Source organism: Botryllus schlosseri, chromosome 3 (assembly GCF_051294905.1).
Source record: "Botryllus schlosseri isolate E-star chromosome 3, Bs_hap1, whole genome shotgun sequence".
Taxonomy (NCBI): Eukaryota; Metazoa; Chordata; class Ascidiacea; order Stolidobranchia; family Styelidae; genus Botryllus; species Botryllus schlosseri.
The window spans coordinates 244,756-271,766 of NC_137238.1; the positions used below are offsets into that span (position 1 = coordinate 244,756).

The 27,011-nt window shown below is 38.6% G+C and overlaps 1 protein-coding gene across 4 annotated transcripts in view; it reads right to left on the minus strand.

Annotated features, from left to right (window-relative positions):
- LOC145435438 (uncharacterized) overlaps positions 1 to 27,011 on the minus strand; it is a 68,809-nt gene that overhangs the window by 10,581 nt on the left and 31,217 nt on the right. For all 4 annotated transcript variants that reach the window (XM_080312721.1, XM_080312720.1, XM_080312719.1 and 1 more), the window contains 28 exons: positions 25,856 to 25,969; positions 25,235 to 25,475; positions 24,656 to 24,759; positions 24,094 to 24,198; positions 23,816 to 23,903; positions 22,926 to 23,302; positions 22,375 to 22,527; positions 21,598 to 21,773; positions 20,375 to 20,501; positions 19,855 to 19,982; positions 19,615 to 19,771; positions 19,134 to 19,305; positions 18,718 to 18,863; positions 18,369 to 18,489; positions 17,294 to 17,396; positions 16,001 to 16,265; positions 14,902 to 14,957; positions 11,630 to 11,829; positions 11,171 to 11,306; positions 9,619 to 9,735; positions 9,457 to 9,549; positions 8,419 to 8,620; positions 6,608 to 6,738; positions 6,286 to 6,353; positions 5,702 to 5,889; positions 3,128 to 3,289; positions 2,503 to 2,692; positions 1,383 to 1,694 (listed from right to left, as the gene is read on the minus strand). In XM_080312721.1, the coding sequence (XP_080168847.1) occupies positions 1,383 to 1,694; positions 2,503 to 2,692; positions 3,128 to 3,289; positions 5,702 to 5,889; positions 6,286 to 6,353; positions 6,608 to 6,738; positions 8,419 to 8,620; positions 9,457 to 9,549; positions 9,619 to 9,735; positions 11,171 to 11,306; positions 11,630 to 11,829; positions 14,902 to 14,957; positions 16,001 to 16,265; positions 17,294 to 17,396; positions 18,369 to 18,489; positions 18,718 to 18,863; positions 19,134 to 19,305; positions 19,615 to 19,771; positions 19,855 to 19,982; positions 20,375 to 20,501; positions 21,598 to 21,773; positions 22,375 to 22,527; positions 22,926 to 23,302; positions 23,816 to 23,903; positions 24,094 to 24,198; positions 24,656 to 24,759; positions 25,235 to 25,475; positions 25,856 to 25,969 (4,432 nt within the window). The remainder of the gene's footprint in view (positions 1 to 1,382; positions 1,695 to 2,502; positions 2,693 to 3,127; positions 3,290 to 5,701; positions 5,890 to 6,285; positions 6,354 to 6,607; positions 6,739 to 8,418; positions 8,621 to 9,456; positions 9,550 to 9,618; positions 9,736 to 11,170; positions 11,307 to 11,629; positions 11,830 to 14,901; positions 14,958 to 16,000; positions 16,266 to 17,293; positions 17,397 to 18,368; positions 18,490 to 18,717; positions 18,864 to 19,133; positions 19,306 to 19,614; positions 19,772 to 19,854; positions 19,983 to 20,374; positions 20,502 to 21,597; positions 21,774 to 22,374; positions 22,528 to 22,925; positions 23,303 to 23,815; positions 23,904 to 24,093; positions 24,199 to 24,655; positions 24,760 to 25,234; positions 25,476 to 25,855; positions 25,970 to 27,011) is intronic.

Genomic DNA, 27,011 nt, shown 5'->3' on the forward strand with positions numbered 1-27,011 from the left:
GCAAGATGCGAAATATGCTGGGTATGTTTTGTGCTGCCAATATTATTTCAAAGTTCAACTGATGAGCTCGAAGACTATATTATAATAAGAGTCATTTGAGTGATTCAGAGATGGGAGATGTCATTGGCCTACTGAAGTATTGGACGAATCCCAGTACATTTGCCAGGTTCCAATTCTCAGTAGACTTATTTGCTGTTGGGGTAATCAAAATCAGTATTCCTGCATCAAATCCATCCAGTGAAAGAGCGTTCAGTTTGTGTGGGAATACTATTGACAAAAAAAGATCCTTACTCTCAGCTGACAGCTTTAATGCTTTAGAGAGAGAGAGAATTTATTCGGTCCATGAACATTGATAATACACAGATAAATAAAAGTTAGTTGTAGTGAAAAGTGCTGGTGACGATGTTTTCAAGTGAGGTCAGGCTGATTGTGTCATCATTTCTATATTTTTTGTCAGTCTGTATCTTAACGATGACCAAGTTGCACTTCTTGAATACAATTTCAGTTATCATCCGTCTGTTTGCTATATGTAAACTACCATTATTTTGTAAGTTCATCCTGCCTTCTCTTCAGCTTCTGTTGATGTATATATTTTTCCAGAAATCTCATATGGGAATTTATAGTAACATTGATCATGAAGCAATTTTTGAAAACAGGATTATTTTTGGATTCGGATACTGAAATATGCGATTGCAACAGGATCAGGATTGGATCAGGATTGTGATATCATGAAACAGAATTGGATCAGGATCCTAAAAAACCATGATCCGTACATCTCTACAATATATACGATGCCATGCTATTCCCCTGTGCAAAAAACGGATATCGTCATGCACGATTCCATTAATCCATTTAATAGTTTTGTAATTTCAGCATCAAAAACTGTTCACGTAGAAGTAGCGTACAAACTAAACTACTCGAGTAAGTGAAACAAGTAGGTAAAACCAACCTGAGCATTGCGGAAAAGTGTAAATACTTTGTTACTAACCAACTCGACCTTTTCGTGGGTGTAAAGATATGCTGGGCTTGACAGGCTTGTGTAAACTGATAATATAGTTAAGTAGCATTTGTGTCGAGTAGTTGTAGTTCTAATTGCATGTTTGAATAGTGAGCAGTTTTAGTTCTAGTTCTAGTTCCAGTTGTGTTTTCAAAAGTGAGTAGTTGTAGTTGTGAGTTTTGAAAAGAGAGTAGTTCTAGTTGTAGTTGCAAGTGTTTGTTAAGCGAGTAGTTGTAGTTTCCGTTCCATTTGCGAGTTTTGAAAAGAGTAGTTCTCGTTCTAGTTCCAGTTGTAAGTTTTAAAAGTGAGTAGTTATGGTTCTAGTTCTAGTTGTGAGTTTTGAAAAGAGACTCATTCGCACAAGTCTTATTCGTTGACTACACACCTGTCCATGTGGTCCGTGACGTCGCGATTGGCCTGAAACTCGAGCAACAACTTGACCGCCTCGTAACTGCCTTCCCTGGCCGCCAGAAACAAAGCCGTCTCCTCTCGTTCGGTCTGGGCGTCCTTCTTGGCGCCGGCCCTAAGAAGTGACGACAGAGCTTCCACGTTGTTGACTGCGGCGGCCCAGTGTAGCGCGGTCTTGCCGTGGTTGTCCACCGTGTCCACTTCTGCGTGAGCATTGATGAGATCGTCCACCATGCCTTCGACCGCGTGCCGCGCGGCTAACATTAATGGTGTGGTTCCGTCCATGGTTCTGAAAATAACAAGGTCGATTTGAGCAGGGTTGCGAAGTCAGGGTCTCGTTACATTTTCTCTTGATGGATTTCAAGTCCATGAAATTTTGTAACACCCGTTAGGTTGCAGTTTGTTGAAATGCTCTAATACTGAGTTCAAACTAGTTTAAAATCGCAACAAATATTCCAAAACATTACTAAAATGTGCCCTTGCAGATACACAAGTTACCAGGTTATTCACGCATGTGCACCTTTCGCAAATTCAATTCCACTTTGCAAGAAGTTTTTCAACTTTTTAGAGTATGAGAGTAGGTTCCACCAGCTGGCACTACTAACTCAGGCATTTTATTTTGAGACTACTTATACTTGAACAGATTTTATTCAAAACTAGCTACTTTTTGCAATCCGTAAAATGGAATTACAGTCATGTTTCAGACTACTTCCACTTTTTCCATCGATTTCAGGGAAAATTACTTACCGTTCTTTTTGCAATTCATATTTGGAAAGCAGAAAGTAGATTTTTGCTGATTTTGCGTCACCTTTGCAAATGAAAATTATCATATCGAAAGCGTGAGATATATGTTTGAAGATTCAACCTAATTGTAATGTCATTTGTGATTTTGTGTTTCGAGGGAAGATACATCTTGCAATTCAAAAGTAGCCGCCTTCCATTGGCTACTAAAAGTATGCAACGTTTCGACCAATACAAACTTGGCTCAACAAATAAATCATAAATCGATGGACATTTCAACTTCAAATGCGGTTCCAATCCTAATCACTGGATAAATACTACTGCAGATCACTGCAGTACCCAACAGTTCCACTTACTTTGCGTCAAGATCGGTAGCCCTGCTTCTGATCAGAATTTGGAAAACGCCAAGAGCGTCTGCCGCCACAGCGGCATGAAGAGGAGTCCTGCCTGTGTTGTCTTTCATGTTGGCGTCAGCACCCGCGTCTAGAAGTCGTTTGGCTGCGTCTGCACGAGCGTATCTAGCCGCTAAGTGTAATGGTGTTTCTCCTGAAAAAGTCGTAAACTGTTATATTTATCAAGAAAACTTGAAAAATTTTTCAAATTTACTGGCAACTCCATGAAACTGTTGAATTATCTGAAAAACGATGCCTATCAAATCAGGCTCAATTCCAACTGGTAGAAACAAAGTTATTGGAGTTCAAAATTTCGGATTTGAAAAGATAGTTTTTACGACGGGAAATTATTCAGTTATTGTGGATGAGACTATGAGTTCAAATCTAAAACTTTATCTATAAAATTTTGCTTCTACTGGTTAGAATTGGTTCAAATTTGGAGTGCAGTGTGTACAATGTAGTAAATTACAGTATAGTACAGTACAAGTAAGTAATAGGCAAGTGCATTCCACACTAGTGCACACTGTCCACGGCCTGTAATATGGGTGTTACAGGAACATGATGAAAAGTAGACGTAGCATCAACTGACCTGTTCGTTCAGTCTGTGATTGTAAGGATGCTCCTTGCATCAGAAGAGACGCGATCATGTTTTCACTTCCTTCTGCCTCGTTCCCGTCTCCGATCTCTTCCTCTTCTAGAACCTCGATGCCGCCGCCCATGGTAGTAGCCACCATCAACGGAGTAATACCGTCTGAACAAGACAGACAGATTATTATTACATGTATCAAATTGATATCACGCTGGCGATAACTATTGCTAACCCAAGTCTGTGTTCAATGGTATTACAAAGATAATACATTCATATTGAAATGCTTCTGGGGGGTACAGAACTTCAATATACCATAAACTAATAAATTCATATTGAAATGAACCCAAATATTTTCAGTTGACACTCGTCAGGGGTCATTATCAGCTATTACAGATTTCAAAAACATTGTAAACCAACAGTCGTATCACAAAATAATATTTAATCGCATTATAAAAAAGGCCATACCCGATATGGACTGCCGGCAGTTCCATGTCCATATGAGCAATTGAGCATGTAACACTTGTTTAAGTGAGTCAAGTTACCGTAATTTCGAGACCTTTCAAGACCTTTTTTGGGCCGGAAAATCACTTACCGTATTCAACTGTCGTGCATCACTGTGTGGCATGCTCAAATGTGGTACAAACAGTCCTATCCTATTTTATGCTTTTTCCAAACAGGTTTTATCTGCATATTTATTAAATCATAAAACCAAACGGCTGTTTTTTATATATCTGGCTGTAGTGTACTGTACATGTTCGTCGGCAATGACATGAAAAACCGTGGCATAATAGCTTTGTCCCCATTCTGAATAGACTTTACTTAAAACATCTTTTAGTGGTTATACAACATTTAAAACTGACAAAGGCTTCGATTTGACTTGGTATTATGTTGATACAGAGTAGGAAATAAAATGAAAACACTGTAAAAATGTGTTTGTTCCAATTATAACCAATGGAAAGTGAACAGATTCAATTGAAACATCAAGAAAAACTTTATTATCAGAAATAGATTATCCAACACATGGCCAACTTGTAACTAATTTCACATTCCTCGGTACCATTAGTCATATGTGGATAGTGTAAGTAATGAATTGAGACGAATCGCAATTCAGCAAATATCAAATCAATTCAAATTCTTGATTACAAAAATAATTCAACCCACTTAAATCAAGTTCACTGAGTTTTACAATTGAATAGTAACGCAAAGATGTCGATTTATTCAACTGGATCTGATTGTCAACATGTACCAGCATTTGTAACTAAAAACAATTCATTCTTACTTCTAGAATACAGCAACACGCGACCATAATTCAAAACAGATTGCAATTTACATACCCAACTAACACATTTAAGAATTCAATCCTTACTCGAAAATCCCGAAATCCAGGTTTAACATGCAAAAACAACGACGAGACGGCCGTAACCAAATAGCCCGAAATAAAATCGAAACCACAACAATGGATTACAACCTGTCTGGGAAACACAATAGTCCCCGAACCAATTGAAATGTTGTTTTAAGGCGACCTTGAACTAACACACAATTCAAATTACAGTAACGTGCCACGAGTGACTGCCTTTTTCCACGACTTGTCGATTACGGGATAACAAGCGACTGTAAACCTCAATCTGATATATGGCGGCAAGTTTTGGGAAGAGCAAACATTTCGACTAATGATTGATTGAAGTCGAACACGAGAGAACGGTTTCACCAATAACAAGGACGAATGGAGACTCGTTCCCAAGAATACAGTTTTACAGACGATGGCCGGTCCCAGGAAAATCAAAGGCCCCAAAGATGGCCCCGAGTAAATTCGCTGGTTGAAAAATTTCAATATTGACTTGTTCCATGCTCAGTCAGCCAGGGTCAAGACTGTTTATCCCAAAATTCAAATTCTGCCACGGTTCCATGTTTACATCGATGAAGCTGACCTGATTTGCACTCACATGACTCATGAGCAGTGTTTGGCAACCAGACCATTTTCAGATTTTGCAAATTGGACTAGAATTACAATTATAGTTACATATGTTTTTTCAAATTAGTTTATAATTAAAATTAGATCAGAACAAATATGAGAGCATTGAAACATTTGACAAATTACATAAGAATTACATTACCAACATTTCGTACAAATGATTCTAATTCGACAATCGGAATTATCTGGATTTTAAATAAAAGTCAATAATACTTAGTTTAGGAAACAGGAAACTTGCTTATAATAACAGTTGATTTGTTATTTACTCGACCATATCAATTTCATTGCACTTCTAGACATTGGTGTGGGTTGGTCACTACTTCACAGCAATGCTGCTTTTACTAACACGGCCAATTGAGAATTCAAAGTGAAAAATGTATTGAAACTTTAATTAAAGTGTTCAAAAATATGGTTTTTCACTACTTCAGTGGAACAACTATAATTCATACTGGATTAAGATTTGAATATTTTCATCAGTGTGCCCACCCCTAGCTAAGACCCAAAATGTATCTGTCCGCACTACTACAGGGTTCGCTACACACAATGTAAGAGCCTCCATCCCAAAGGTTGATATCTCACAACGCCGAACATTATTCACATACCTGGACCACAGGCGTCAATGTCCTGGTGGTTGTCACGCATCAGCGGCGTCGTGGCTTCCCTGCTTGGCGTCCTGGCTGCTTCGTAATGCCCCGGGGTCCATTTTCGTTTGTCTTTCTGCACCTCGAATTCGGGGGTGGGCTTCCTGGCTTCGGCCGGGACGCTGCCGTGGAGATGGTCCTCCTCGTACCTGGGGTGGCAAAAATGAACCATGACGTTTGAATTTGAAAAATGGAGATAACGATTTTAATTCTTTACCGTGAAAAAAAAAATTAGATTTGGAACATACATATAAAAATTCTGGTGGGATTAAGGATCAGATTAAAATATACAATTTTACAAAACTGATTCGAAACTAAATTCTGAACAGTATTTTGATTTAAAAATATAGACTCCCTGTTTTCCTGGATGCAATTGATTCACAATTTGGACCTGTATTCAATCCTCAAATAGCATGTGGACTTGAATCCAGTCCTATCATATATTTGAGAACTTATGCAACTGGAATATAAAATTGTATAAAATCTGATTGGCAATGTCGTCTGTCTACCTAAAACTGTGGTAATAAACATAGAACGTCACTCACTTGGAAATAACTCTTGGCGGAGGCTTGAACATATCGTCGTCTGGGGAGAACATATCTTCTGAAAACTTCTGTGTACCAAAAACACAAAACAAACTAAGAATGGAACAGAATCATGGAGTTACAGAACTCCAATATACAGCTGAATAATAGATTGATATTGACATCAACCCGAATATTTTCGGATGACACTCGTCAGGGGTAATCGTCAGCAACTCGTAGAGAATTCAAAAGATTAAAACCATCTTTACTAGTTGATGAAGATTACCCCTGACGAATTTCAGCCCAAATTATCAACTGAACTCAACTAAAAAAGAATATTTACCTTCATTTTATGCTCATCTTCCCCTAGCTCTCTGCGTGGCTTCTTGTACCCGTCTGGCTTCCAGATCTTACCCACGACCCTTTTACGTTTCAGCAGAACCCCGAACACCATGATCACAATCACCGCGGCGCCTGACAAAGGAGCGAAAAAATGGCTTGAGAAAAGACTGAAACCGTTGAAATTCAATCTCGATTCCCCAATCGCCAACAAATCAAAACACGGGTGCCGAAATCAAACCTAAATAGGGAGTCTCAAATTGCGACGTAGCCATCTGAACTTGGGCGCGGGCTAATTATAGTCTCGGATTCAGCTCCAAGGATACCCCGCATCAAAAACATGGTGTGCCCAACTACGTTTAGTGATAGTCTAACACAGGGGTCATCAAACTGGTGAGAAAGTAAGGGGGTTAGTGTTGTCTAAAAATACTTTTTTTCAAATCTTACTAGCTACCGTACGACATGAAATTGTATAAAAACGATGCATAACAAATTTTGCTCAATTCCAACCCGTAGAAGCAAAGTTATTGCAACAGTAGAACTAAATCATAGAATTTCCCATGATAAATAGGCTACTGTTTTTTATTCAACCAAAAATTTTGAATACCGATAACTTTGCTTCAATGGGTAAGATTGAGCCAAATTTGTATTTCATTTTTTTTTAGACAAGAGAAAAATTTCATGCTGTAGCTCAAAAAGTATATTTTTTTCAATAAATCTAATTTTTCTTACTTTTACAGAGCCAGTGTTGTTTTCAGGCAGCCTAACAATTTTATCGAACAGCCGGTAAAATTTGAAAAATATCAATTTTTGAGCAACCTTAATGGTAGGATATGACAAACTTCATTTCTGTGGCACATTTCTCTAGAACAGTATAAACGTTTGTTCAAATCTAGAGAAAATTGCATCTACAATACCGTGTAACGTTAGCCGCCTCAATTACATCAATTGCAGCGAATTTCTGTTGCGGATGAAATTTGTGCGTTTCACGCAATCCACTCTATTAAACATGAATATAATCTTGCGTCTGCAAATTCCTAGACTTCTAAATTTAGCAGACCACGACCATTTACCGGTGTAATGCAATTCACCGGCCCAAACTACAACACTGTAATGGAAACGCATCACGTTTTTACAATCGTTTTCTCCTCATTCAGGCTTAGATTGTCAAAACCTGATGCGGTTGATAGGTTCGTGCAATTCATGGAGTCTGAACAAGGAATAGATATGCCTCGGAACATAATACACTGGTACAAACCATGACAGCGTGCATTATATTAAAAAGGGAACATGCGTTCCGATCATGCCTCGCAATTGCTAATTCGAGAAGATGTAATAAAAATTCGGCGCCATCTATATGCGTATATAATGAAATATCCAACATCATGCGCTTCTTGACATAAGAACCAATGCCCCCGCACAGTCTTGCTTCAGGAGGGATATTGCGGTACGTTGAGCGTGACACCATGTCAACCTATTTGTTTCATTTGACCGTTTAGGATTCACAATGAGCAGACAATGTGTCGTCTACCATGGTAGACTTATAAAGTAGGCTACAAGCTGTAAAATCTCAAATGGCAAGTTCATCGACAGTGCAAACATCTACGATACAAACAAAATGCAGCTTGCAAAAAACTTTTGACAATTTTTTGACCCGACGCTACAATTTTGAAAAAATTTTGACTGTTTATAACATGAATAGTTGCGAGTTTTAAAAATCCAGTAGTTCTTCTTCTAGTTATAATTGTGAGTTGTGAAATGTGAGCAGTTAGTAGTAGGTTGATATAGAAATGATACAATAAAAAATCATCGTACATGCACCAGAAACCACCGCAGACACATTGACGGTTTCGACTCGAGGCTCCTCGTCTTCGGAAGACACGGACTGGATGTCAAAGGTCAGCTGAGAATGTCCGGTGAGTTGGTTAGCGCTGATCAGAAACGAGGCAGACTCTACGGAATCGACGCATTCTCCTTCCGAAACAACACACTGAGATATGTCGAGCTTGGTGCCAACCTGAAATAAAAATCAGGAACTTAGTGCCAAGTACGAGATGGTCAGGTACTCAAGTATATGTCGTGTCAAAAATTCCTACAGAAGAAGTGCCAGCATAACTTTCTACTCAATTAAAAGTACAAGGAGTGCCAAAAACTGCTATTCGGTTACCTAAAGCAGTACAAGCAGCACCATAAATTTCAACTCTAGGACAAGTGGAAATATAGGTATTGACATAGTTGTTACTCAATTTGACGTAGAAGCGGTTCCAATTTTTCGCCAATTGTAAGTAGAAAAAAGGATCATTATAAATTTCGACTCCATTACAAGTAGAACTAGATTTAGAGTTACAGAAAGCGGAAGGATCATTTCTACTCAATGACGAGTAGTAGCGCCATAATTATGAAGTCAAAACAGCAGTTTCCAAAACTACTTCAAGTTGAAGTAGGCAAGGATGGTCTGAAAATTATTCCAGTAGCTTCACAGAGCAGATTTTATTGAGGGATTGGATATTCACAGCAGTCAAGTAGAAGTACCTACTTCCTAAGTTTCAAAGCAAAATGACAAACAACACTACAGATAGGTGCAATTTCTGAAAACATATTCAGTTATCATGATGCAGAAGCTATTTCGCTCCGTTTTTATTACACTTCCAATCACGAAAGTGACGCAACTATGCCCACAAAAGAATATTGCCTGATTTATACAATCCAAAACAAGAACAGTAAGTCGCTTTGCTCAAGAACTATTAAAAAGAAGTGAAAATCCGATATTTAAACTCCTGTCAGGGCATCCCAGGGTAGCAACGTAAAACGACAGCTTATTCCTGATCATACGCGAATAGCATAAAGTCTTACATCACATCCTGATGCGGCGGCCCTTTTACTTCTGAACAATCTAGTCATCGAATCGTAGGTCTGCTCCAGCAATGATCTTTTCTTGCGCGATTCCTGCAAACAACGAAGTGAATTTTGCATTTTCTACCACAAAATACGGCCAGGGTTTGCAGTGAAACTCACGGTGATGGGGTCCACGCTGACAATGACCACTCTGGCACGTAGAAGTTTTCCCAGTTCGATCGTGATTTGGAGCTCGTTTGCGTACACGTCTGCCTCGGTCATGTTGCCAATTCGTATCTGAAAATCACATAATCAGTAATGGTATCATCGTTGCAAAGACGTTAACAATACTAAATGTCGCTCCCATTACCAGAGGCAGTCAGCAAAGAAATATTTCTACCGTTTTGCAGTACTCAAGTAATTTTGCATACATGTAGGCCGTAGGCCTACTAATTGCCAGGGTTGTAATGACTCGAGTCATGACTCGACTCGAGTCACCATTTTCTGATGACTCGACTTGACTCGAGTCATTTTCTCAAAATAAGTAAATGACTCGACTCGAGTCTATCTGTGTATTGACTCGACTTGGACTCGAGTCATTGTGCATGACTCGAACCAAGTCATTGACTCGAGACTAGGACGGCCAAAACCGACATTTCATTGTAGTTTCGAAGATTAGTAAAGTAACCCCACTATTGGGATTTCGTCTATTGGTACTGTTACTTTAGAATGCAACCAGAAACTGCTAAAAGTGAGGAAAGTTAGTATATTATAGATGCGAATCATTCGATATCACCAAACAGAGTTATAAAAAGTGGGTTTAACAAGACTTTAACTGGAAACTGAGTAGTCAACATAGTGACTTGGACTCGGACTCGAGTCATAATACCATGACTCGGACTCGACCCTCTGCTCGACGACTTGGACTCGGACTTGACTCGGTGGTGAATGAAAATGACTCGACTTGACTCGAGTCAAAACTATAAAAGTGCGATTGACTTGTGACTCGGAGCCATGTGACTTGGTTACAACCCTGCTAATTACTCTCTAGAGCCGTGAATTTTTGGTGACTCTCGAGTCATGTTTTCAAACGCGTAAAATGACTCAGGTCGAGTCCACTCGTGTATTGACTCGACTTGTACTCAAGTCGTCATGCATGACTCGAAACAAGTCATATGACTCGAGATTAGGACGGCCAAGACAAACATTTCATTGAAATTTGGAACAATTATAAAGTTACCAAATGACTGATATTTGGTCTATCAGTCCTGATGCTTGGAAAATAGGTCCAGAAACAGTCTAAACTGAGGAAAATAACCATATTATGAATGCGAACCTTCCTACATCACTCGAGCCAAGTTTAGAAAGTGGGTTGAAGTTTCGGGATCACTTTTCAAGCTTGTTATCAGTGATATTGTCAGAAACACCGTTTAATACAGGTTAACTGAAATTCCACTGATTTGCTGCGTCATCGCCACAATTATGCATTTTTACAGTACGACAGCAGCCAGTTCTAACATACTGCTCAAAGTAATGCGACCCTACGACCAAATCTACTTTCTGAAAGTACTTGTCTCATTTTAACACTAGTGTCAGTTGGAAGTAGTTTCATGATAGCTTTTGGCAATTGATACTTGCATAATAATTGAGCATATTTATGGCTTTACTCCCACTTTTACCTGCGTAACTACACTCATTACGTTAACCGACTCTGCATAAAATGGCTACATACGGTCAAGACTCCAGCAGCAAATTGAGGCGGATAACTGCTACAATCGTTCCCGTCCCAGCCGCAGTCCGCGTTGTTGCAGCCCTCATCGCAGTGCCCGTCTTGGTAATGGTCCCGACAGTAGATGGCGTAATTCGGACTGAAAATCAAGTCAGGAGTAGCATTACAAGCCAAAAACAGTTTAAATAAAAGTGGGCTGTGAGGTAAGAAAAATGCTCACTAAAACACCCAAAGGCAGGCGCTCAACATGGCAAAAGTCATGTTAAAACGAGCCTTACACTTATTTCGAGAGGTGGTTAGAAACAAAGTACTTCTACTTCAAGTAGATATAGTGTAGACTACTTTTACTTCACTCCTACTTGCACTTTGTCCACCTCCGTCAATACCACCCTGACCAAGTACAAGTTTTCTATATTAAACTATATTACTATTGTAACAGTTTCAAACTGTCACCAAACTCACTTGCAATCACCGACGGGGCTCTGACAGTCCCAGCCGTCGTGCAGACAATCTTCCGTGTCACACTGGGAGTCGCAATGACCGTCTCGGTATCGTCTCCAGCACTCCAGTTCGGCGGGGCACTTGGACCAGGGATTTTCCACACCGTACGAGCAATCGCCGTCGTCAAAGTCACATTCGTGGCTCGTGCAGTTCATGTCGCTCTGTACAAAAGGATGTGATTTTTAAAATTCAATTTTCTTTTTAAATTATAAATTTTCAACATATATATAAAATTGACTGAAAAAAACATAATTAGGGCAAGCTTTTGCAACTTGTGCAAACTTTTTTTACAACTTCCGGCAGCTTCCTAAATACTCTGAAGTTATGTATTATGGTGTTTTAAGCTGTGTCTTCATTTTTCATGAACTTTTGCAACTTTTTCGATTTTTCATGCAAATTTTTTGAAGTTTTCTCGATTTTTTATGCAACCAACTTTTTACTGGAAATTTTCAGCAGTATATATAAATTGATTGCTCAATTATTTCACTGTCGTTTAAGTTTGAGGTCATTTCTGATTTGATACATTCAGGTTAGATCGCCGAAAATGATATTTTCACTGGGTCAATTTCTTCAGGCTGTTGATTTTGTTGAAGTCGCCAACGTTGAGCACGCTTCGAGTATCTCACACCCCTAACAATTTCATGGAACTTGTCCATAAATGAAATTTTTGGTGCAAATTTTGTGAAAATATCTGCAACTTTTGTAAAAAATATCGGCAACTTTCAACCGATTTGACTGCAGCAAAAACTTACTAATGATAAACAATATGGAAAAACTGCAGAGTGTTATCGATTAGACTTGGTCGTACTAAGCTGGATTCAAATTTTGATTTAAAGAGCTTTTGGATGTACGGAACATTCCTATAAAACAGAATATACTATTGAATTTAAATTTGGACAACAGATTTGATAAAAATGCTTTATTTCCATACCACATTTGAGGAAAGTTGAGTCCCTTTGGTCTTGGATTAAGGCAAAATACAAACTCTGATCAAGACGTAGATTTGACAAATTTATGAGACGGATTTTAGCTGGTTTTGAATACAATTTCATCGGAATCAGATTTGTATTTAACCACGGAATTTGAATTTATATTCCCAATATGGACTTGATTCAGGTGTGCTACAAAATTGCATTTAACCAGTAAGAATGTTAAAATGGTTCAGGAAATTTCTAAATCGTCGTTCATCAATACCGTATTTTTTTTTGATAACAATTATACTTTATACTATTTATACAATGAGCTTCATAGTATCAAGGAAAATGGTTCTGATGGCTGACCGAATTGTAACTATCACAAAAGCTTTGGAAACAAAATTTCTAAAAATGCTATATTTTTGCAAAAATTTTTCTGTAATTCAAGTCACTTCTTGGACAAATTCTAGAGATGCGAACATGCCCAGATTGCCAGCAGTGCATCTCACATTTGAATACGCAAATGTAATCCTCAGGATGACTCAAATCACAAATTATAATGAATCGTTTCTGTCAGTAGCGCACTGCCAGCAGAGCATAAAAGAATACCCTATTTTTTGACAAGACTTATTTCTACTATTCAATTGTATATTGAAGTTCTCCACCTTCAAGAATCTTTCAAGACTTATTGTGTTTCTATACCACAAAACTTCCTATAGGCTTGTGAAAGGTAGGTACACGCCCATAAAGATAAAATTACATCTTGACACACCCTACGATCATCTACTTCTAAGCGAGGTAATCAGACCCCATCGCGGATGACTCGAAGTGTGAAAATTGCGGTCGAAATCAACCAGAGTCGTGCGCCACACCGTTGGTGGTTTAAAAACGGGGACGAAACATCATTTTCCCACCCGTTGGCAGCTCAAAAGTCATTGTTATGTTACAGTTGATTTGAAACCAGTTTCGAAACGAATACACTGAAACTCCGCTACGCGTGGCTTGCTAACACCTTGCTTTTGAAAGTTGGTAAAATGATGGCATTGTCACTTTCCAATAAGAACAAAAAGTCAGTTTGATTGTAAACATGGATTACAGCACGCGCACCATTCTATTTCAATGCAACCGTATATGAATCCGATTTCCTGACACGTGGGTCAGGTGCTATATTGGAAATAAAACTATTGCTGTAAATACGGCTGAATTTGACCGATATCATCTTAGCAATTATTCAGAAATGAAGCCTGTAAGTTCAAAAATGTGAACCAGACTACTGAATTTTGAAAATGCGCAACTACAAATAGAACTATTCACTTATTCCAAACTTGCAACTAGAACTGTATTGAAAACTGACAACCTTTGAAAATCCTCCATTAACTAACTAAAACAATTCAATTCAGCAGCAACTCAACTATTTCATAGGAATCGGATTAAATTTCCACGTGAAAATCAGTGCAAGTTTGATGTGAGAGCTAGCAATGGTTTCAAGAACATCACACATGAGAACGCCTGTGTCACGATTCACGCCAAATGGCGACACATGTTTCCCAGTTGTATAGCAATAAATTTTTGTTTACATTCGCAATTAAAACTAGAACTAGAAATACTCCATTTCCAGAATTCACAAGTAGACCTAGAATTACTGAAAAAAACAGTCGTTCGTTGAATGTGAAGCCAATAGATCAGGGGTTCTCAACCTGGGGGGCGTGAAACATCTGAAGGGGGGCGCGAAGAAGCGGTCACCTGAAGAGATTTTTCGCGTTCCGCGCGATTTACCTACATTTCACGCGTGTTTCTCTCTATATGGACCCAATTTCATATATTTTCATTCTATCATCAACATTCATTCCTGTCCATACCACCAAACAATCTGTTGGGGTTGCTAGCATCCCTGTTGGATTTTGTGATATAACGATAAGGGGGGCGCGAAATTTTTCACTATCAAAAAGGGGGCGTGTCTAAAAAAAGGTTGAGAACCACTGTAATAGATTAGTAGTTAGTCTGACGTGAACTAACGACTTGACTTTGCTATTCAATTACGGCACGTGATGAGTGGAGTATGTTTTTTTGGTACTTTAACGTATCAGGATATTCAACGATAATGTCATAAATCAGGCAACTAGCGTGATGACAGCAAATCGAAGCCAGAAAACTATTCCATAAATCGCATATTGCACGTGCTAACAGGAAGTAGTAGCAATATGGAAGGCAATTTAATGTGGAGCGGCATTGTAATAGTAATTTCAGTTGTTCATATCGAGTGTTTACTCGAGTTGCAGTGCGGTACGACTGCTCTTGAAAACGCCTGAAAATACTCACATTACAGACTCCATCTCCTCGCACAGCTTCGCACGCAGGGTTCGGGCATGTCACCGCTGAAAAATGGACACAGTTAACACCAGCTCGCGGATTATATGTGACTAGGGCTTGCCAAATCACAGTATCTGAGTGATTTGAATAACAGGCTTTGAGTAGCATTCATGGCGTCATAACAGCATGACTGATGCGTAAACTTCAAATATGTATATTTATTGCAACCAGAAAGAATATAACGCCAGTTTTATATCACTTTAAAGATGATTCAGTATTTTCATTACACTTTGTGACAATGTTGTGGGTTGATCGTGACTTAAGACATTTCATTTCTAATAACGTGTGTAGCTTTGTACTACATGTTTCATGTGCTGTGATACGACCAATCAAGGTTTCAAGGCTTCCACAGTGAAAAATAGTATCGAAACTATCATTCTCGTTGATAACCCACTCTTCATAGTGAAAATCGTTCAATTCCAGTCCTCAAAAAACTCAGCTCTGACTATTTGACTCGAACGATTAGAATTAATACTCGATTCAGATTCGAATACTCGAATCATTGTGTCCAGCCTTAGTAACAAAGTATTTTTACTTTCCCGGCGTACACCATTCGGTTTTCCCAACTTGCATTACTTACTCGAGAAACTATCGCGTTTGTGGACCACTTCAAATACGGGTCCACATTTTTTAGGCAAAATTACTTGGATTTTACAACTTTGATTTGGAAAAGTGGATATTACTTGTGGGATAAACTGGCGTCACCTTTATAAGTGAAATTTTCGTAAGAGATTTTAGCCACAATTACTAAAATTTAATGATTTTGATTTGGAAAAGTTGGTTATCGTTTTGAGATGTTTGTGAAATGTTTCTATCTCATTTCAATTCAAATCTAAAGTCTGGTTCTTCAGAAATTGCTACAGCAGAACAGTATAATGCGAAACAAGCCGAGATATCTGTACAGACATTTGCTATTCTTGTACTAATGAGAATAAACTATGGATTGATATGAACGAATTCAGTAATTCTAATGCTAATCTAACTTGGAAATAACTGTGTAGCTATCATTCTAATTCCATTCTAATTTGGACTAATTTTGACTCCTCACCTGAAATGTCAGCTCTCTCGCAGTGTGTCCCATAGTAGATCCCCACGCATTGACAAGCGCCGTTGAGACACGCCCCTCCATTGTAGCAGACGTGATTGTCGCACGGGTTGTACCGGTTCTGGCAGTTGTCACCGTAATATTGCGTGGCGCACGAGCAGAAATAACCCTTGGGAGAGTAGGAATCGTCGTTGCAAGTGCCCCCGTTCTGGCAGGGGTTGTTCACGCAACTGCCTAGCTTCACGTCGCAACGCGCGCTGGTGTAGTCCTGTGAAAAATTATGCGCCATGTAGGATAGATATTTTAAAAGGGGGTTACAAGATATAAGGTTTGCTTGCATTAAGCAGTTTTTCGACATGTTTTACATTTTGGATTTTGTAGAAAGTAATTTTGAAGTATGATTAAACTTTTCAGAAGTTTTATTTCCTACTTTCGCTTAGAACAATTTTCTCATGTCCTTTGTATTACTGCTTCTACTTCTAATTTAGTAGAAATTAACAATATTACTTCTCCATATTCAGACTACTCGAGTATCCGTAGTATTTGAAGCAAATAGATTTTAAACTAATTCCCCTTCTACTTGTCAGATTTGATTCTCTGCGCAAAAGCAGGCCTAGAATACTTATTGTTCTGAATAGCTCCTTGGAGGTACAGAACTTCAATATACAATTGAATAGTAGCCTATATTCATATTGAAATGAACCCGAATATTTTCGGCTGACACTCGTCAGGGGTAATCGTCAGCAACTAGTAGATGATTCAAAACAAGATTTGTATGTTGATATACAATGTTCTTTTGAATTCTCTACTAGTTTCCGATGATTACACCTGATGAGTGTCAGCCGAAAATATTCGGGTTCATTTCAATATGGATATACTATTCACTTGTTTTACCGCGTGAAAACCGATACCTCCATTTGTACTAGAGTAGTAATTTACTTTTGACAGTTCACTTTTAAAGGATACTAAAGTAGCTTTTGTCTAGTTTATTTGGTAAAGTAGGGATATGTTTTGACATAATTGGAATTTTCAATAGAATCACATCAAACAAATCCTTCATCACGGAAAGTGGATCCATTTTCAAGGATTCTACCGATCTGTTACGCAGGCATCTTGTGCTAGGACGAAATAATCTTCAAGTAAATTTGCTCTAGTTAGCCAAACTGCTACAATTACAGTTTACAGACCAACTTCACCTCGACTAGATAGATTTTAGCTTCTTGTGCAAAACAATACCTATGCCGCAATTTATTATATTCAGCGCCTCTGGTGGGTTACAAAAAACGCAAATGTCACCTCTTCGCAGACACATTCGAAAGAGTTGATGCCTTCGACGCATTCTCGGGTGCCAGGATTGGCGCACGGGTTCGACAGACATTCGTTCACATCTCCTTCGCACCTGGTGTTTGAAAAACAACAAAATGGTGTCAAGGTGACAGGCTGAAGATGTCAAACATGGATTGGAGACCACGGTTTGAAACATCGATTCAAGTATTAAAATTTGGGTAGCAACAACAGATTTTCTCCAGTCATGAAAAGATACGTTCTTACATCAACAGTAACATCTTATCTATAAAAATCAAGCCGGAGCCTCGAAGCCTGGGCTGGTCATAGTTCTGAATCGCAATAACATGTTGCACAAGGCTACAACTGAATGGGGATATTTTTGAACGAATTTCCGTCTAGGAGTGTCTGAATCTCGCAATGGTCACAGAATAGTTTTGGTTCAGATATCGGAAATAATTTTAGATGAAGTGGCAACATTGTCCTCGTGACCGCAAATAAGACACATACGGTAGCAATTTTTAAGTCATTACTAGGACAAGTTTTTGTTGCAGTCAAATCTCGTTGAAATTTGCACTAAAAAGTTGCTTTTACGTACAAGTTCCTTGACATTATTAGCGTAATAGATACTCGAATCGTTCCATATCCAACTGTAGCAAAACTCAATGTTGGCGACTTCAACAAAATCAATAGCCTGAAAAAATTGACCCAGTGTAAATATAATTTTCGGCGGTCTCGCCTGAATATATATCAATTCAGAAGGGACCTCAAATTCAAACGATAGCGGAATAATCAAGCGGCCTATTTATCTACAGTGCCAAATATTTCCAGTAAAAAGTCAAAAATCGAAAAAAGATTGCAAAACGTTGCATGAAGAACTGAAGAGTTGCAAAAAGTTGCATGAAAAAATGAAGAAAAGTTACAAAAAGTTGCAATATGAGATTCCCCTAAACAGCTTAAAACACCACACTAAGTAAGTTCTGAGTATTTACGAAGCTGCCGGAAGTTACGAGAAAAGTTGCAAAAACTTGCCCTAGTCATTACTAATGACAATAATGTAAGACCGTAATCAGGCATGGCCACTGACCTCGGTCCAACATATCCAGGAACGCAGTTACAGTCAAATCCGTTGACTCTATCGATACAGGTGCCTCCGTGATAGCATGAATCGGCCGTACAATCGTCTTCGTTGAACTCGCATAAGGTTCCTGAAATCAATAACGTATCAATCTGTTAACTCTACTACTGAAGAGGTTACCATTTTATACTAATTCCACTTCTTGTGTAAAAGCAAGCCTACTTTTCTATATACTAAGAAATCGCTACTACTTGTACTCAAGAATGCTTAAGTACGTTTCACCCTAAGCCAATCGAAAGCATTATAGTTGTAATCCAATCTACATTGACACTGCGCCTTGTGCAATGTATACACATACCTGAGGTACCAGCGAGACAAGAGCAATGAAATGCGTTGACCATATCGACGCACATCCCGCTGTTTTGACACGGCTGCGAGCTGCATTCGTCCACGTTCGTCTCACAATTATCGCCCATGAAACCAGCTGCACAGTTGCAGATATAGCTGCAAAAATGATATCAATATGTTATAAAATGGTGCATCATCATGAACTACATAAAAGAGAATGACAAACTAACCAAAAATCAACGTGTTTCGTATGCCGTGATACGACCCATCAAGGTTCACAGCCTTCCACAGCGGAAAATAGAATCAAAACTATCATTTACCAGTCAAGATCCAGCTTTGATTTCTCCCAGACATAGGCCTAACTAGTGACACATAAACCGACACTATTTCATTCATTTCAATACACAATCAAACATGACAACATACCTATCGACGCCGTCGACACAGACGCCTCCGTTCTGACAAGGTTTTGACAAGCACTCGTCAATGTTGGTCTCGCAGTAAGAGCCGGTGTACCCCGCCACGCAATTGCAGACATGAGCGTCACTGGTGTCTTGACAGCTGCCCCCATTTTGGCACAGATCGGAAACGGTCACGCCTGTAATAGAATAATTTACTGCCAGGAGTTGGAATATTTCAGATTTGCACTAAAAAATATTCATGCAATCACTTAGATACCCCGTTTTTGATTTGTAATATAACAATTTGGTGTGACGACTCCATTTTTCAGACTCGCGGTTAAAATGTGGCACAAAATAATTCAAGCAATCTCTCAAATGGGGCGACCATGACTTTGATCCTATAAGTGAATATTTTACTGCCACGGCTCAAAATTTTGTAGGTTGACGACAGTAATTATGAAAAAAGAAGTAATTCACAAAATCTCTTAATTTGAACGCATTTTTACCTTTAGTATCCGCAGCCTGGGCGCAAGTAATTCTGCGCACGTCGCAATAGGTCCCGGTGTAGCCGTCGGCACACAAGCACGTCCTGGTAGAACCCGATTGGGTGCAGGTAGCCCCGTTTTGACAAATAGAAGAATCGGAACACAGCGCAGCAACATCCTGATCACAAGTATTAAATATTAAATATAAAAATTTCAATCAAAATCAAAATGATTTTAAAAAGTTAAAACGTGACAACGCACCCCGCACAGTGTTCCTTCATATCCCTCGGGGCAGACGCATCTGGGCATACCCCCGTCAACGTAGCAAGTGCCACCGTTTTCACAGACGACAGACAGACACACGTCGATCGCCACTTCGCAATTTCCACCTGTGAGATACCAAATGAGTATTTTTTGCCAAATTTATAAAATTCAATTGAAAAATTAAATACTAAAATATGTTTGGACGTTCAAATGTTTTTTTCGCATTCAAATACTTTGTATTTTCACCTTGTGAGAACCGAAAATTAGCATTTGTCAAATTTGAAATATTCAATTAAACAATTATTATTAATATTCAAATATGTTCCAAATACGCCACAATTTTACAGCTGTGAGGACTGAAAATTAGCATTTATTTTTAAATTTAAAAAATTCAATGGAAACGATTTCAAATATGTTGCTGTGCAATTTCCCTGAGAGAATCGGAAATTTCCGTTCTAAAATTTGAAAAAATTTCAGAAAAAATAACTATTTTCAAATTGCGAATTGAAAACAGTACCTGTATATCCACTCGGGCAGGAGCATGTGAAACTGTTGACCCCATCGACGCAGGTACCGCCGTTGAGGCACGAGCTGTCCGTGCAATCGTTCGGATTCTCAGAACATGTGGATGAAGAGTAACCGTCCTGAAAGAAAAATAAAAAATGGAAGTATTCATACATAACATCAACAAAAACACATTTTCCAAAGATCATTAAATCAAAACAACTGGAGTTCACAGCTAATATCCATTGCAATAACAACTGCAATGTAATTCACAAAACTTCAATAGAGTTTATTGTTAATGCTTTCCAAACCGCATCATAAATTAGATTTTCTATGCTTCATACTTGTATTACTACTACTGAGCTGCCTAGAATCAGGGAATTTATCAAATCGAAAAATGATGATTCAATCATTCACCGAATAAGCCTACTTAAATAAAATTCTCAAGTGGAACTTGATCATTGACAGCAGTAAATCGCACCAATAAAATCCAATGGACGTATTTTTATGAGACTACTTTTATTGTTACATGCTAAAAATGATATCTCATGTGTGATTGCTTATACTCGAGCCACACACGTAGAATTTATGATACCGTCCTGAATGAATGCAAAATAGCTTAACAGGAGTCATGCAACTCATTACGAAAGACACTTACATTGACTGACTTTTACACATTTGATACGTCATCAAAATATCTCAACACTTGACTTGAATGATGTAACGCAAGATTGAAACGCAAAGTATGAATTATTCGGTCTTCCTGTATTGATTCAAAATTGTTTAGACGTCAACTGCACAAAACATAACTTTCATAATATTAATATTATTATTTAAAGAACATGTGTTAGCATATACAAGATCACCAAAAGAGGATCAGGCAATTTTTCGACCATGCCCGTTTCATTTGCCTTTGTGATAATGCTGTGTGTTAATCATGACTTCACCGAGATATCATTTACAGTAACGTGCGTAGCTTTGTACTATAGGTTTTGATGCGATATGACCTATTAAAGTTTACAGGCTTTCACATTGCGAAATAGTATCGAAATTATTATTCTCGTTGATAAATTAACTCTTAGTGAGCAGGAGTGTATCATTCCAGGCTTCTAGTTGGTATATTAACAATACGACGCGACTATTTCGTACCATTTTTATGTCGTATACCCCGAATGGCTAGTTTAAATATAAACTTTTTCCAAACGTTCATAAAGAAGAATACCATATATCACTCACTCTGCATGTGCAGACGAAGCTGTTAACGTAGTCTGTGCAAGTCCCTCCATTTTGGCAGGGATTACTAGCACACTCGTCGATCTCATACTGGCAATTGAATCCGTTGTAACCGGGTTTGCAGAGACATTTGTAGGTGCCGATGTCGTCGATACAGCGAGCCCCGTTAACGCACGGATCTAAACACACAAAACAGTAAGTTGCAGTAACGAAATAAGATTTCATGTTAAGACTTTTACAAACTACTGCTCTTTTGGCTAGATCTAGTATTAAGTTTTGAAGAGTGACTACCTCAAGTTGTAGTTGCATATTTGGGAAAGTTAGTAATTCTAGGCCCAGTTGTGACTTTTGCAAAGTGAGTAGTTCACTTCTAGTTACTAGTTTTGAAAAGTGAGTAGTTGCAGTTGTGAATTGAATAGTTCTAGTGACAAGTTTTTGAAATTGAGTAGACCTAGTTCCAGTTGCTAGTTTTGAAAAGTGAGTAGTTCTAGTTCTACATTGAACAGTTCTAGTGAAAAGGTTTGAAAATTCAGTTGTTCTAGTTCTAGTTCCAGTTGCGAGTTTTGAAAAGAGAGTAGTTGTAGTTGTGAATTGAATAGTTCTAGTGACAAGTTTTTAAAATTGACTAGTTCTAGTTCAAAATTAATAGTTCTAATGACAAGTTTTTAAAATTGAGTAGTTCTAGTTCTAGTTCTAGTAGCGAGCTTTAAAAAGCGATGAGTTCTAGTTCTAGTTGTAGCCGCTAGTTTGTACACGTCTGCCTAAGAGGTTTCAAAATACCTGGCGAGCAATCGTCGATATTAGTTTGACAGTTGACTCCGTTAAAACCGGTGGCGCAAGTGCAGAAATATCCCGGAACCAGATTGGTGCAATGGCCGCCGTTTTGACAAGGCGTCAACAGACACTCGTTGATATCGTTCGAACAAGTCACTCCTGCGAATAGATCAAAAATATATTGTACAAGGTAAAATTAAACGATAACTGAGATTATGGCACTGAATACTAGACCGTGTAGCTATGAAAAAAGTTGTTGCTGATTGATTTTAATTGTTTAGAGCTTCTTGCAGGCTCATTACTGTTTTTGAATTATTAATCTAAAGAATGTGATATTACAATGCAGCATTTTTGAAATTTTTGAGATTTTGGACAACTCTAATATGCGTATACCGATAGGACAACAGAATAATGATGCTGATAAAATACTAGAGGTCAAAGTTTTCGAATTCGGATACCAATTTAAATACGTATGGGTAAAGAAACACTGATCCTATTTTAATGTTTAGAACTTTGGATCGTTCTAAATTAGCACACGATTAGAAAAGTGACATTACCCTCAAAGCCAGTCTGGCACGTGCAGGTGTACGTCAAATAATCCGCGGACGGATTACAAGACCCTCCGTTGCTACAAGGGTTTGGCTCGCACGGGGACAGCTCCGTCTCGCAATTGGTCCCGGTGTACTTGGCGGGGCAATCGCATGTGTACTCGTTAATGCCGCTGGTGCAGGACCCCCCGTTTTCGCAGGGCCTGACCGCACACTCGTCGATGTCCACGTCACAGGTGACGCCGGTGTATCCTGGCGTGCACTGGCATCGGAATTGCCCCACTTGGTCCAGGCAGGTGCCTTGGACGCATGGGCTGGACGCGCATTCGTCAATGTCGATGTCGCAGTTGATTCCCGTGTAGCCAGAGTCACACGCACATTCGTACCTGTGGAATTTAATAATAATAATAACGATGAGAACTAGAATGCCAGGAAAACTCGCATCAACAAAAAATTATTTTAAAAGGAAGATCTTGCCGAAGTAGTCATCATTTCTACTTGAGAAAATTACTTGAAGAAGTAATTTCATGAATTTCTACTGAATTACAAGTAAAGGTGGCATATAAAAGGCCTGTCGGAGTCGGAACTATTTCAAGTGGAAGCCGAAATTTACTCTAAATGGCCAGCTAGAAGTTTCAATTCCAAAGGTATGTCAAAACTACTTTCAGTAAATAAGAAGCGCTGTAAAATTTTCAATTAATTACAAGTAAAATAGCAAATAGAAAGGCATGTCAAAACTATTTCTAATAGAAAATAGGTAACGCTGTAAATTTCATTTCATTACAAGTAGAAACAGCAATTTCAAGGACTTTACACACTCAAAATATGTACTGTATATTCCATCCATGGCTAGACAACAAAATGAAACCACACTGTGTTATAAATGCCAGGCCACTCACTTGTTGACGCCGTCCTCGCAAGCCCCGTTAACGCAAGGATTGCTGCTGCATTCCTCAATGTCGGAAGAGCAACGTGTTCCGTGATAGCCTACAAAATGAACAGGTAAAGACAAACTTAGATACTAAGTCATAATTGTCACCATCTGAATCCTTATAAAAACTATTCAAATTTGACCAAATATCGGCCACATATGATCAACTGTGTCAGTGATTCATGCAAAATAAACCCTGTTTTCATGCAACAGGATCTTCTTCCAGCTCTGACTAAATGGGCGTACCTGCCAGGCAATCGCAACTGTACTCGTTAACCTTGTCCAAACAAGTGGCGCCGTTCAGACACGGGTTCGATGCGCACTCGTCAATGTCTTGGTCGCAATGTGTTCCTGAAGACCAACAGAAGTGGTGGATTTCATGCAATAGTACCGAGATGAAAACCAGAACAGCACAAATCACCAATCTGCTTCTAGTCGCGACTTTTACAAAGTGAGTAGTTCTAGTTCTCAGTTTTGCAAAGTGAATAGTTTTAGTTCTAGTTCCTCGTTTCGAAACGTGACCAGTTCTAGTTGTAGTTCTAGTTGCAAGTTTTGAAACGTAACTAGTTCTAGTTGTAGTTGTAGTTGCGAGATTTCAAAAGTGAGTAAGCCTAGCTCTATTTGCTCGTTCTGAAACGTGACTAGTTCTAGTTACATCATTTTGAAATATGACTAGTTGTAGTTCTAGTTCTCATTTTTAAACGCGACTAGTTCTAGCGGTGGTTGTGAGTTTAGACATGAGAGTAGTTCTAGCCGCACGTTTTGAAAATGAAGCAGTTTGTACAAGCGTGGTGACAAATATACTGACCTGTATACCCGGGTTGGCAATTGCAAAGGTATTGGTTGACCCCGTCCACACAAGTGCCGTGCTGGCACTGGTTCGACACGCAATCGTCTGGGTTGATCTCGCATCTGAAAATAACAGAAGAGTTGTTGACAAATCAAAAATATAGTTGACAATGAATGTACTTTTGAAAGGAATATTCATTATTGACGGATTTGCCACTAGAAATCAGAAAAGATATTCAGGGTAATTGCAAGATGCATCTTTGCGAATAATCCAAAGAAACGAATGTCACAACAAATACGCGTTGTTTTCTACACAAAATTTCAGTTGCCACGATCCAGCAGCTATTATGACTTCAGTAGTCATAAATGTGACGCAAACAACTTTCTACTCTCACGGTCCAAAGCATCGAATGTAAGCACTTTTGCCATAAATTGAAAAGTGAAGCACCCAATCCTACGATGCTATAATACTATGATAAAGCCAAATGAACTTGTTTCTTGCTGAGAAGCTTCAAAATGAAGGAATAAATTATCAACATGAGATTTGATATAGGCATGCGATTGGAATCGACAGTAATTCGATTTGCTGCTATCTCACCTGTCCCCACTGGTCCCGACCAAGCAATCGCACTCGAACCGGCCCACCTCGTTCCGACATGTACCCCCGTTTTGGCAAGGAGAAGACGCGCATTCGTCAATCTCCGTCTGGCATTTGGCGTCGGTGTATCCGTCCTCGCACAGGCAGATGTACTGGTTGACGTCGTCCTGGCAGGTGCCGTGGTGGCAGGGATTGGTCTGGCAGTCATCTATGTTGACCTCGCAGTGTATGCCCGCGTAACCTGAAACGTTCGGAAGTATGAAATACTATCGAAAAACTAATCATCGCAACAAACCACTTGAAGTAAACTAGAACAACTCGATAATTTCATGCTTTTTTATATTAGATTAGAGTTGGAATTATAAATACATTTTTTTCAAATTAGACCAGAATTAGAATTAGAACTACACTGCTTCTTCCGAATTAGATTAAAATTAGAATGATAGCTACACACTTTTTTTCAAATTAGACTAGAATTACAATTATAGCTACTCAGTTTCTTCAAATTAGATTAGAATTGGGATTACTGAATTTGCGAAGTCCACATGAAACTGTTTCATGTACACCGTTTGTTGAAAGAATTGCACTATCAATATGGGTATTATGTAACATGTTTCTTACCGAGTGTGCATTCGCAGTCGTAACCGTTTGCTCTATCTATGCACGTGCCCTTGTTCTGACAGGGTATGGACGAACACTCGTCGATGTTAAACCCACAATCGGGCCCCGTAAAACCTGAAACAAAAATCGATCCCATTATATCATTAATCTACTTTCGTTTACCCTGCGATGAAGAGAAAGAAAAATCATGGCCAGCAATTACTGATATCTTGAAGCCTGCCAAATATATCAGTGAACCGGTTGCTGTCTTCTTAGAAATATTGATGTCCAGTTAACTCTTTGGCAGATATTTATTGGGCTGTCCGATGATGTCATACCTCTTACATCAGTTCAAAGTGACATCATCTTCTGTACCATTGAATTCATGTAGCCTTTTCTGACTATAAGCGTTTAATTTGTAGTAAAATTGCTTAGAAATCTTCTTAGAAAATTTCCTGCTTGCAATGTATGCCTGTTGGGTCGAAAGTAGTAGTTTCTTACTCAGTTGTAGTATTATTGTACCGGTTTACAAATAGGATTTTATATGGGATATAATCCTCAAATGAATGTCTATGAATAAAAGTTTAGGCTACGGTATATGGGATATATTTCGCAAATGACTGCCATTAATTAGGGGAATATGGCACATTCTTATAGCTGTTAAAATGTAATTTAACAGTCGGAAAATTAGGTGTGGTGTGGAATATAGGATAGCTCGCAAATGACTGTCACTAATAAGGCGTTAAAATACCTTATGTCATTTTTTGATGTCGACAAAAATATCAGTTACGAGTTTTGTGGGATATACTTCTTAAATGACTGCTAATAATTAGAAGTTTCACCTAAGATAAGTCAAAAATTTTGGATTAATCAGTTTATAACTAGGATTATATATGGAACATGGTATATTTGAAAAATGGCTGCCAGGAGTTGAAAGGTCTAGTTGAACTAAGTTAAATTTAGATGTCAGTTTTGTCAGTCATTAAATAGGAGTTTATATGAGACATATTTTTCAAATGAATGCTGATAATTTGAAGTTATTCTGGAAATATGTCACATTTAGAGGCCTGCAACAATGTCAGTTGATAGGTGCATTTATTGGATAACTCTCTCGAATTAGTGACACCAATTAGAAGTTCTAGCTGAAATATGTCTCTTCCACATATGGGCTAAAAAT